The 13334-nt window shown below is 41.0% G+C and overlaps 1 protein-coding gene across 1 annotated transcript; it reads right to left on the bottom strand.

The window, feature by feature from the left end:
- Positions 1-5688: 5688 nt before the first annotated feature.
- LOC117954568 (relaxin-3 receptor 1-like) lies at positions 5689-9602 on the bottom strand. Its single transcript, XM_034888464.1, has 3 exons — positions 9050-9602; positions 6913-7356; positions 5689-6449 (listed from the first exon to the last, which is right to left on the bottom strand). The coding sequence occupies exons 1-3, from the start codon at positions 9248-9250 to the stop codon at positions 5838-5840; spliced, it is 1257 nt and encodes a 418-aa protein (XP_034744355.1). The 5' UTR covers positions 9251-9602; the 3' UTR covers positions 5689-5837.
- Between the last annotated feature and the right edge of the window lie 3732 nt (positions 9603-13334).

The raw sequence follows: 13334 nt of genomic DNA, 5'->3' as shown, positions 1-13334 counted from the left end.
GGAAAAAGGCTGCAATGAAACAAAGAGTGAAAAATTTAAAGGGGTCTGAATACTTTCCGTACCCACTGTATACACACATAAATACATATGTTTTGGCAATAAACTCAAAAAGTTCCTGGTAGATCCTCCTGTGGAAATGCACCGTATGTTGTGTCCTGCCAAACAGCAGTGGCCTGCTTGCAAATGGGAACCAACGTTTCAAAGGAAATGGAGACGGCATGCGTTTGAGATAATGGTATCATTTTTTTGCGTTTGTGATGAGACCTCATGAACATCTCCAAAGGTACACATCCATGCACAATTTTTATTATGCATCACACCTACTGTCTGCTATGAACCATAGTCAGTAGGATGAGGAGCAATGTCCTGTTGTTCAATTCAACCCAAATACCGCAACGTTTTCTTTTTGTAAAGCATAAAACTGAACAATGGGCCACAGGTGTTTATAGATGATTACTGCACTGAACATATTGTTACGTGTCGGATGCTGAAAATGAATATTCAGTCCATTAAGACACTTTGTCTCTCCAGTTGTGTAACTAATAGATATAACAGCCAGAAAACACAACAGCTGCAGCTCAGATACATGCCTTCCCTGTGCGTGGGTCATTATCACACAGTCCTCATTACCGTTCTCATTGTCTGTATCCGCGCTGTTAATGAGCTAATAATTCTCACTCTGAATCTACTAAGCCTCTTTTTTCATTATTTTGTGGTGATGCTAGGGTTGGATAATACAAAATATATACAGTAATATCTCTTAGTAATTCCTGCAGTAATTTCTCAACTTTTTTGGCCTTGGACCGCCCAAAATTAAAGTATACATGGACAACCTTATAACTGGTAACAGACACAAACTATGAGCCGTATCTAAGTATCCAGTATTTCACTAGAGCGACAGCAAAAATTGTGAAAATTATATTAATAACACAATAACATTTTTCTTCAACATATTTTTTTTTCTTATATCTTTTAATAATTCAATGACCACTGAAGTTTATCTTGAAACCCCTTGGTCCCCCCAATGGGTTTCAACCCCCACATTAGGAACTACTATCTTCATGAATTGTGGGAAATGTCGCAAATCAATTACCTCTGTTTCATTTGTTAGTAATATTGGATTTTTTAAGATTGTGATAAAGTAGCATGACTTGTCAGATCATTGTCTGGCTTTGCCAATATGTATCTATCAGCAATTTGCATTAATAGTAGCCAAATTGTTAGTTTTAAAACGGGCCTGGGCGGTCCGATGGTGGCACCCTACTGAATAGAAGGCCAGTTCTTTTAAGTAACCCACCATAGAAGCTGTAGTTTAGGGAGTGTTATAAATCTAAGATGAAACTGACAGAAGGGTGAGACAACAGAAAAAACTTGTCCACCTTTTTTTGTTTTTCTTAACTCTATTTCACATGTTAACATTTTCAGTTTTATATTAAACCATATCTGACATCTTAACACTGGAACAGGTTTAACCCCTTCTTTTTCGCCTTCTTTCCCTCTATGCCCCACTGACTCCCTCTTGTTCAGTCAGAGTGAGAGTTGAGCTCTAGCTTGTCCTGACATGAGATGTACGTCTAATACTTGATTTACCTGATCAGTTCAGAGCCAAATATTCTAAAGAAATGTGGAACATTTAGAGACAGACTAGTGAGGGGGCAAGGAACTAAAGAACAGCATCAAACAACTTCAGAAGGGGTCATGTTCACAGGCTCCATCATTAGAAATGGGGAACTTTAGATATCACCAGACAGACTCTTCCTCCAGCTGCTCATGCTCCTAAACTCAGTAAGAAGGACCTTGATTAGAGAATCAACATCTGAGCCCTTGGAGTTGGCTGTGATCCCTCTGGAAAGAAAACAGTCAGCGCAGCTCTTCATAAGTCCGCGCTACATGGCAGAATGGACAGAAGGAGTCAGCAACAGCAAGCCTGGGTAGGGAAGACTCTGCATCAAAGACTTTTGTCAGAATCAAACTCCCTAACTTAAAAGTAATCAAGTAATTAATCCAAAGTGCTACATCTGAAGGAAAGCAGGTACAGCTTTTTAACCATTTAACATAAACCCTGCTGTGAAGCACCGGGGTGGCAGTTACCTGGATGTTTTTAAGGCCAGTGAGAAGATTGATTGGAGCAAAAGAGGTCAGACCAATCGGCTGCAGGGTGTCAACAACTGTCTTGACTGGAATGTGTTTATGCTCCAACATGGCTACTGGAAAATCAGTTCATGAATCGGGAACCAGAGTCCTTGAATCTCATTAAGAGATTGTGTGGAATGACATGCAAATGTCTAATTACAGATGCTCCCCTTTCATCATAAGTCAGCTCACGAACGCCCCTGACGAAGAAAGCAATCAACGTCTTTAGCGTGCCACTTCAAAATCATAAAGACGGAGAGCAGAGAGAGGAAGAGAGTACTAAAATACTTGTAGACCTAAAAACTCTTCATTCTCTACTGAATTGCCTCTTAGTTTTTTCATTCGTCATTTGTGATGAGTCCCATAAATCAGAAAACCAAGGCTCCATTCCAAACTTACTTAGTCTCCCCCAGATGGAGGCAGCAGCTGACTCAGTCAAGTCAAACTCTGTGAAATGCTGTGAAATTGGAGTGAGTATAGGAAAACAATTCTGGAAGTTAGTATGAGCCATACAATAAGTGGCAATTTTATTTCCGTTGAGCCCTATAAACCCAAATTCTACATGGTATGATGAGCCGCCCTTTCCCTGTAAATGGAAGGTACATTTCCAAAAGACTTAAAATTGAGCTGTATGCTAAATGGAGCAAATTTTCTCACACGCTTTCTTTTTTGTGTGTTCGATGATACATTACATTTGACAGTTGTAAAGTTAAATCCTGGATTTTTAGCCTTTTTAAGCTTGTTTGGGACTCATTTCAGCATAGAAAGAGGGACATCGCCTTGTCTACGCTCTTTGAAGACACTTGCATTTTAATTGTAATATGACAAGCTCTGAAACAGCACTAATGGCTGGATTTATTTTTGTTCTTTCTGCTTGTGCTGCCAAACAATGTGCATTACAGTGCAGACTGAATGTTTTTGTCTGAAACTTAAAGAGGAAATAAATGATCTAATCTCAGAAAATAATATTGCACAAACAAATGAGACAGCAATGGCAGTCACAAAAAAAGTAAGGAGAAAAAAGTTTACATTAAATTATGGGTGTTAACATGACGTTACACATCTAGACATGCGCACTTGTTTGGTGAAAATTAAAGAGCAACATTTGCCACTTTCAGTGGCTTGCATAAGATTACACACCCATGCTAAAGTTTATTAAAAAGAGGAATACAAAACATCTATCTACATCTATCTACCCATCAAAAATAGGAAAATCCATCCTTTTAAGGACACCAATTTTCTTTGTGAATGAATAATGTATCGTGAATAAATAAATGTTCTTCCTTAAAATTCAGGGGGCATAAGTATCCACCCCCCTATGTTAATTTCCCATAGAAGCATAGGTATTTTAAAAGCCAGTTATTTCATGGATCCAGTTCCTATGCATCCTGATAAAGTTCCCTTGGCCTTTTGGAATTAAAATTGAAAGTTTTCAATGACTGCTTCTCTGATTGTTCTTTGTAACAAACTTCTAGCGCATCAGACCGTGCTAGTGTGGAAAAGTATAAAATGTGCAGTATTGCAAATGAAAAATTGAATTAAAGATATAAACAAAACCGCTACTTTCTTCATTACATAGGCTGTGAGTTCAAAGTTCTTGATGATTAAGACTAAGATGCGATTGAAAACCCTAGAAAGCTTGTAAGTTTAGTTAAGACTGACAGTGAGATGCAGTTGAGCCAAGTCTTACAGTCTTCTTGAAGTCTGTGCAAAGTGGTTGAGCCTTCATTATGAAGACTGTACTCAACAAAAAGCTAGAAATTCATTTTCAACTACATCGTATGGTCTTCTTGATGCGGTAGAAAAGTCTGAAGACCGTGACATGTCATCGAGCTTTCAAGTGCAAAACCTGCCTTCCGACTATATTTCATCTTGTGTACTGTCAGGTGGACTATCTATTACAGTAATTGGCTTGCTGTTTGCTTTTGGAAATCCTGTGTTCAAAGTTGTTATCTCCCATTTGAGCTCCAAACATCTCTCAGAGAGACAGAAAATGTACAGTACAGTCTATAATTCCCCAAAAATCTTGGATCTCTTGAAAATCCATCATCTGAAGCCTGCAATTGCTTTAAAGCAGCGATGCATACCGGCCATGTTTGGAGTGGACTCATAGGGATGACAAGTGTTTTTTCTCAGTGGGTCTCCGTGGAATGACTCCTTGTAGTTAAAGATGAGTAGCTTGTTTTCATTGAACAGGCTCCAAAATCGAAAGGGCTGTCTTTGTGTGAGTGGATGTGGATGTGCAGTGTTTCTGCTCTGTCAGATGCAAGGCAACAAACATTAGATCAGAGGGAGCAATAATAGACGGCAGCGTCAGGAGACTTTGATCACACAGCGAACAGCAAAGGGCCGGGCAGCAATCCGAGCAACAGAACGAGTTTGGATTTTCAGACTAATGCTTGCTCGAAAATCACACTTTTAATCAGAGCTGGAAGATACTGGTTCCGTTGGTAACCCGTGTGCGTGTGCGTGTGTGTGCGTGTGTGTGCGTGTGTGTGTGTGTGTGTGTGTGTGTGTGTGAGAGATCTGCAACTCATCTCATTTTTAAGACTGGTGTGTCTTTCCTTCTGCGACATTAACCAGCACAATATCCAGGTCCATCCTTCCAAAGAACCTCCATCAAGAGCAGACGGCGTGAGTGAGACATGAAGATAACAAGGTGTGTGTGTGTGTGTCTTTTGTATGTCAGCTGGAGATTGTTATCCATGTTAAGACATTTAAAGGTTGCAAAAGGGCAGAAATGTGGGGCATCTATTGTCTGACCGATTAATTTTCCTCATATTCAGAGTTTTGTAACAGTCGCTGCTGCCGATGAGATTAATTTTCCAGAGACGTCACTGAACTCTTTTATCTCATTTTATTTAATGTCACATTAGATATATGTTGATCACAAAAAGATTCACTGCGGTACAGCAAGGCGGGCACAGAGAGACAGTTAATGCTCGATTCTACTGCAGTGTCCTCATTGAGTTACCAACAATAACAAATATTAAACACCTCAATAATAAGGAAAATGGAACAATCTTTAGTCCACGTGATTGCCTGTGTATGTGTTTGAGGTGCAAAGTACAAGAAAATTCACTTTACAGGTTGAGCTAATCAAGCATCAAACTGCTTGATTGTACGAAATAAGAAATCAGCCAACAGTGTAACTAAGAGCCGGCTCATTTGGGTTTGATTGTTTTCAAGAATACTTGTCACCATGGAGATTACTTCCAAAGTGGCATGTTTTACAAAAAGTCTGCGATAAAGCTAAATCGTAGCTGTTCATAAGTTCGGAGGGGATCATTACAGTGTTGCACAGGAACGTGATTAAAAATGGACATTAAAGAAAATATGGCAGACAAAGTTGACTCATAAAGAAGCATTTAATGTAGTATTAAGGAAAAAGTTTGACACTTTGAGCAATGTTGGGCTGCTCAATTGGGGAAAAAATCATAATCACAATTATTTTTGGTCAATGTTAAGATAACGACAATTCAACACGATTATTCTTTTTGAACTTTTGGGGAAATTTTGTACAGAACAGTTAAACAAATCAACAGAAAAAAAACGTGAAATTTCCCTTAATACTTTTCCTGTTGAACTTGTTGAATTCCCTGTCAGAACACAAAAGAAGTGTTTGCTTTCAAAATGTAATGTGCAAAATAATTGTTAAAGTAACTGTTTTCCAAAATGTCCATCTTTTCCTTTTACATAGCACATTACATATTTCTGTCTTTGTGTATCATAACCAGGCTGGGTGGTGCGTCTGCCACCCTTCTCTCTCTCAGACCCTGAGTGAGAACATTTTGGACGGAGTGAGACACTCGGAGCAGGAGCTCCTTCAGTCCAGCTCTGTACTCTTTTCGGATCAGGCAGTAGAGCACCGGGTTGAGACAGCTGTTAGCGTGAGCTAAGCACACAGTCAGGGGGAAGGCGTAGGCCTGGGCGTTGTAGAAGGCTTTACTAAAGGGCACCAAGTCAAATTTGATCAGCACCCCCCACAGGGTAAGAGCCTGGTTGGGTAGCCAGCAGATGAAGAAGGACAGGACTACGATGGTGACAGAACGGGTGACTTTGGAGCGGCGGCGGAGGCGTCCTCTCTCAGACTCGGACCGCTCCGGGACACTCGCGTTGACCATGCTGCCTACGATGCGCCGTCTCAGGATGAACTTCAGGAGCAGGAGGTAGCACACGGAGATGACAATCAAGGGAACTACAAATCCCAGGAGGACTTTCTGTGTTTGATAGAGTCCGAGCAGGACCTGAGGATCCCAGTGGCTTGAATCGGAGTCTGAGAAGCGCACTAAGCACAGCTCGTCATCTGTAGACACCTGGAAGCACAACAACATAGAGGTTGCAAACCCGGACAGAAAGCACAAAGCAAATGAAATAGGGCTGGGTTTAACGAGATTTAAATCGATTTTGATTTGAATGATCCAATATCGGTTCATACAATCCACAATCGATGTCTGTCTGCGAGGGAAAGACTGGAATGGCCATTCAAATTCACTGACTGTAGAGTCTTGAGAGCTGCACTTTATTGTGTGTTCACGTTAAATAATAAGTGCATTAATGTAACTGCTTTGAGTCAATTCTTCATGTAAACATTGACATTTTGAGTAATGTAACAGGTTACAGGAAACCTTGTACAATTGTAGAATCTCTTTCATACCCAAATTGGCATTGAATTGGAACTGTAATTGCATTGGGACCTTCGAATCGAAACCATTTGGGAAATCAGTGGCGATACCCAGCCCTAGAATCAAATCGGGGGTCAGTCTGAATTCAACCCACCTGGACTGTGGTGGAGTAGAGAGCATGAGGCAGCGTCACCACCAGTGACACCACCCAAATGGTTAAACTGGCCCATTTGGCACGAGCAGTGGCAATGCTCGGGCTGCCCATCTTCAGAGAGGTAACTAGGGAGTGGTAGCGGGTCACGCTCATGGCGGTGAGGAAGAAGACGCTGGCGTACATGTTCAGCGTGGTGACCGAGCTGACGATCTTGCACATGACCCGGCCAAAGGGCCAGCGGAAGTCCAGCAACGTGTCCACGGCCCAGAAGGGCAAGGTGAGGACAAACTGGAGGTCTGTCAGGGCCAGGCTCATGACGAAGCAGTTGATGGAGGAGTGGTGATGGCCCCGGTGGCGGGAGTGAAGCAGGAAGAGGGCCAGGAGGTTACCCACAAGCCCCAGAACACAAACCACCAGGTAGACCAGGGCAATGACAACTCGTACCTGCAGTTGTGGAAGAAGTACTCAGAGTAGGCTATTTTAACTATGTGGTATTAGTAAATGTAAATGTGCTGTATTTATATAGCGCTTTTCCAGTCTTAACAACTGCTCAAAGCGCTTTTACATCTACAGGAAACATTCACCATTCACACACATTCATACACTGGGGCCGGGGCTGCCGTACAAGGTGCCACCTGCTCATCAGATAAACATTCACACACATTCATACTCCGATGCACAGCACCGGGGGCAACTCGGGGTTCAGTGTCTTGCCCAAGGACACTTTGACAATGACTGCAGGGGCAGGGATTGAACCACCAACCTTCCGATTGGCAGGCAACCTCTCTACAACTGAGCCACAGCCGCCCCTTAGGTACTTTTATTCATCTGTTACAAGTTAAAGTAAAAATAAGTATCACCAAGAAAATGTGCTTTAAGTATTATCATCATTATTATTATTATTATTATTATTATTATTAGGGTTCAAACCACGAAGCGGTAGAACCCTTCTGTTTCTCTGTTTTAGTTTTTTGTTGTCTGGCATGCCGGCTCAAATTCCTGTGAGCTGGAATTAGCTAGAAACACGAAACATGGGGGAATAACTGGAAATGGTGGTACTTCTATAGAATTATGAACCCAATGAGCCACATGGTGGCGCTGTAATTAAGGCTTCAAAACACAAACTTTGTAAGGCCACCCCCCCCACTGTAAGTCTGATTGACTTGAAATTTCTCACACAGGTGCAGCTTGATGTGCTCTACAAGAAAGCCTCGAGGATCATTAAGGTCCGCTTGGAAAATGTTTCCACCATTTTGAATCTTCTGAAAAAATACATTTTTGAGATCTCCTCCTACACCGTGGCTCCGGTCGCCTCCAAATGTTTAATGAGTAATCAATGGATTAAGCTTGTGTAAACAGTTGGTAAAGCATGTCCATATCTCAGTTACTTTTCAAGTTATTGACCAATGAACTTCAAAAAGGGGCGTGGCTATCGACATAAATGAACACAAATCAGCAACCATAACACCAATCATCACAAAACTCCCATTATATGTTCAGATAAGTACACCAGATATACCCCCTACAGTTTTATATACATATGCAACTAGGGGGCGGTACAAGCACAAGATAGGTGATTGGCATTACACACATTTGACTATAAATCATATATTAATGGTCCATTCATCATACATCTCTCAGGATATGTCCTAATAAGAACCTGGACCACGCCCTGAAAGATTCATTCAAATTAATCACCAGGGGGCAATGCAGAAAAATCCTCACATTTTATAAACTGGATTGATCAAAACAGTTGTCAATCAACTACGAGTTTAATCTGTTAATCATTTTCATCTGTGGTAACTTGTAGGCCGGTATATTGTTGGGAAGTTTAATTTATAATATAACGGGGTTTTAAATAATATATTTTGTGTGCAAAAATCTTTATTTGTAAAGTCACATTAGTGGAGTAAAAAAGTAGTGGAGTACCTCAAATGTGTACATTAGTAGAGTACTTCTGCGGTCTGTCAAACACATACAAGGGCATCTTGGACCTAAATGGTCACACAAGTGCACACAAGGAAATTCAAAAAGTCCAAATACAACATACACTCTAAGCACTTTCTTACAGGCGAGTCATACTGAATGCATTTTAATTACTGTCCATCTGGACTTGTACATTGTTAACTCCACCTACTGCCAGGTTTGCGCCGTCTGCGTGCAGGTCCAGCGAGGACTCCTTGGAGAGGATGAGGAGCCAGCAGTTGAGTGACAGGTTCAGAGCTGCGAGGTTAGAGGCTGCTCCCGTGAGGCTGACCACTCCGGAGATGTCGTCCTCTTCTCCTCCGCACACGTTCAGGGGCCCAGGGGGCCCAGGGGCGCTGCTGTTGCTCTGCATGCTCCTGCAGAGGGAAACAAGAGTTCAAAACCAGCTACGGCAGCGTTCCCGTCTTCTTCACGGCTAACTTCTAGAGTGTGGGTGCACAGGTGAGGACGCATAAACCCCCATCTTCTTCTTTATGTATTAAGTTCTGTTCAAAGCCTCAGAGTTGCATGAGTTATCCGAGTTATTTGTAAGCTTACTCGGATCGTATCCGTGTCAGCTTACTTGGGAGAGTCCAGCTGAAGTCTGTCGTGATGCAAACGCATCTTCTGATGCTGACAGCAGGCTGACGCTTTTATACTCGCTGCGCTCTCCTTCGCCGCTCCATGGCGCACTCCCGGAGCGCGCGCACGGAGGCTGCAACATCTATTACTACTATTGATACGATGATTATTACAGTGGGTACTGAACATTAATGAAGCTCCAATAGCTACACATGTTTTTGTTAAACTCAGATTGAGCCACTTATGTGCTCTGTTTACAGTAAAGGATCCAGAAAGGGAAATATGAGCAGTCTGATGCACTGCAAAAGAGCGTTTTCTGAATTGTCTTTGCTTATGGGTAAATGATTATTGTTGCTCATAAAACAGGATTTCCAAAGTGTGTTTCTGCTTTATTTAAATTGTGAGTATTTCATATGCTATAAGCTTGCTATTCATTGTTTTTCCATGCCATTTCCCTTTTGGATGGAGCAAGCTAATGTTATGTCCCAACAGCACCTGTAATAATTCTGCACATGATGTGTAGGTAAATGAATCAGGAGGGTGTTTTCAGAAAGGTTTCCTAAGCCTTCAAGGTGTTGTCACCGGGCGTCTGAAATGATGCACATCAGAGGAATTACAAATTAGATTTCAAACAGCTGTCAGTCTTTGTGAGGGAGCCGTGGAGACATAGGTGTGTGTGTGGGGGTGTTTGTGTGTTTCATTTTCATTCTTTATAGGTCACTGTCAGTGTTCACACAACGCACCGCTGTTGTCAGCTGTGCATGAGTTGAGCGAAAAGGAAAATGAGAATTTCAGGGCCACACTTTGTAATAATAGTGTTGTTTTGTTGTTGAAAGCAGTGGAGCTTACCATGCGCGATCATTCTCCTCTACTTTGTCAATTGGTAGCTGCTAGATGATTTTGGTTTTGAGTGCAAAACCTCAAATCCTGCCTGGATGTGGTAGGACTCTCTATAACATCAAGTGATCCTCCTTTGTCTTAATTGATCCGATTTAAAGTCCATTCAAGCCAACAGGAAGCTCTTTATTCTCATCCCTGTTTCTTTGTCCGGCTCTATTAGCAATCAGGAACGACCTGTAAAGAACTCAATTTGTTGCCATTTTCCTTTAATGTTTTACCAATACTGAGATGGATGGGAATGCAGACACGGTTAGTACCTCTCACTGTTCATTTGCATTCTGCTAAAGCTTTCTAAGACTCTTAATGAGGTAATTTAATTCTCACTTAAGGTTCAATTAGGTTAAAAAACAACGGGATATGGATGGAGCTATTCCTCCTGTCTACCCTTAACTGTGTCTATAGTCAAGGTGAGGTTGAGCATGTGAGAGAAAAGAAGTTTTGTTATTGTATGTGTGGAAGCGAACATAGTACAGTACATAGATTATGTCCAGATTTTATAAATGGAAGGATAAAGACTGATTATTATGAATAAGAATCAAAATCCTTACTTTTGTCTGCTGGCTAAAGTAAAGCCTTTTCTGAGAAGGCACGACTTAGAAAAGGCCATTCATGCTTTTATCAGTTCAAGGTTGGACTACTGTAACGCTCTGTGTGTGTGTCTGTGTGTGTGTGTGTGTGTGTGTGTGTGTGTGTGTGTGTGTGTGTGTGTGTGTCTCTATGTCGGTCTGAATCAGACGTCCATCTCACTCCTTCAACTTGTGTAAAATGCTGCAGCTCGCTTTATAATAAATACATCTAGACGTGCAAACATCACTCCCGTTCTCTACACCCTGCATTGGCTCCCGGTGCGTTTTAGAATAGATTTTAAGATTTTATTGTTTGTTTTTAAGGCTTTAAAGATTATTTGTCTGAAATTTTTACTTTGCGGGAGCACAACCGGTCACTGCGGTCTTCAAATCGGTTGGTTTTAGAAGTCCCAAGGTCCAGGTACAAACGGTGGGGGGGTCAGGCTTTTGCAGTTGGTGCCCCGAGACTCTGGAACAAGTTACCCCCCCCTCCCCTGATATTCGCACTGTTACAGATGTATTTACTCTATTTAGCTCCAAACTCAAAACATATCTGTTAGTCTGGCTTTTAATACGTAGTAGTGGTATGACAATTTCGTTCTTTTGTTTCTTTGTAACCTTTTCTGATTTTAGTGTTATTATGTGTTCACTCTTTCTATTGAATGATGTGATTTTACTCATTCAGTTAAGCACTTTGGATACCTGCCGCTTGCTGTAAAGTGCTAAATAAATACATTTTGATTGGTTGATTGATTTTACCAAAGTAAGTTATACTAACGAGGAAGTTGTCCTTGTGGACAAGGCATGGAATTAGTAATAATAATAAGTTTATTTGATCTAGCACGTTTTACAGACAAAGTCACAAAGTGCTTCACGTGGTAAACACCCCCAACATGTAAAAATACAAAAGGATCCAGCAGAAAATACGCAAGGAAAGAAAGAATTGACAGAGCAATTAAAATGTTCTCAAAGACTAAAACCCAAAGTTACAAACATGAGTCAGAAGCGAATTGAAACAAATACGACGCTTGTGTGCGTTGATGTAGTCATTCTTAATCAGACACTCTTCTCAGAATCATTTAACTGAGAGCTCCTTAAGCTTTACAGTCAGTCTTTGTTAGTGAGTTCTTGGCCGACCAAGGACACTCAACATGCTCTCTCTTGGTCATCCTTTGGAACATCTCGTAGACAAAATGATTTGAGAGCGCTCTCTGAATGGCTTCCTATAGCAGCAGTGTAAGGTGAAGCTCCAGTCAGTTACTGTGTCCTTGATTCAGAAAGGTGACACGTGTGCTCTTGATTTAAACACTAGCCTTCTTAGAAATCCACAGTGATGGAAGAAGTCTTCAGATCTTTTTATGAAGTAAAATACCACACTGTAAAAGACTTACAAGTAAAAGTCCTGCATTAAAAAGTGTTGCTTAAGTTTAGATATGTGAGCGTCATCAGGAAGATGTAATTGAAGCAGGGCTGTAGTCAAGACCACCTTAGTCGAGTCCAAGACAAGTCCAAGACCAGGACTAGTCGACTCCAAGACAAGACCAAGTCCAAAGAGGTTCGAGTCCGAGTCGAGACCGAGTCCAAAATGGTTTGAGTCCGAGTCAAGACCGAGTCCAGGACAGAAAAAAAAATCGTAGACAAGTCCTAATCAAACTAATAGCGAGTCCGAGACCATAGAAACACGGTCTTGAGTCCAGACTCGAGTCCAAGACCGGACTCGAGTACTACAGTCCTGAATTCAAGTATTAAAAGTAAAAGTACTCAATACATAAAATGCAGATAACACAGATCTGTCGCTCAACTCAACTAAGAGTTTACTTGGCTGATCTTTTCAGCTGGACTTGTAGGGGTTTATATTGTTGGGTAGTTTAATTTATGATAATAAATCTTGTATTTTATAAAGTATATGTGTTTTGTGTGCAAATATCTTAATTTGCAAAATAAGTAGTAAATAATGCTTTCAGATAAATGTAGTGGAGTAAAAAAGTACAGTATTTCTCCCTGTGGGAGTAGAAGTAGAAAGTAGCATGAATAGACTCAAGTAAAGTACAAGTACCTCAAAATTGTACTTAGATACAGTACCTAAATGCACTTATCACTGGGAATCCAGACGTGGGCAAAACATTTAATATTAAATATCTTTAATATCCAGAATGTAGTTAGTAAATATTTGACGACTAGATAAATGGAATAACCTTGATTCATGCAATATATGCAGTATGTATCACAGTATTTTGCCCCAGCTCATGATTGCAGAATTTAATATTGTTCTGCTTCTCTGCTCCAAAGTCCAATAAATCACATATTGGCAACTTAAGCTTGCAAGAATATCAGATTTATGATCATTTTCTCCTGACCTGATTCTCCCTGCAGGTAGCAGCATCTCTCCTCAACTCTGACACGATTGAT

Source organism: Etheostoma cragini, chromosome 12 (genome assembly GCF_013103735.1).
Source record: "Etheostoma cragini isolate CJK2018 chromosome 12, CSU_Ecrag_1.0, whole genome shotgun sequence".
Taxonomy (NCBI): domain Eukaryota; kingdom Metazoa; phylum Chordata; class Actinopteri; order Perciformes; family Percidae; genus Etheostoma; species Etheostoma cragini.
Note: the sequence above shows the minus strand (reverse complement) of the source record. Positions and strands in the feature narration are given on the sequence as shown.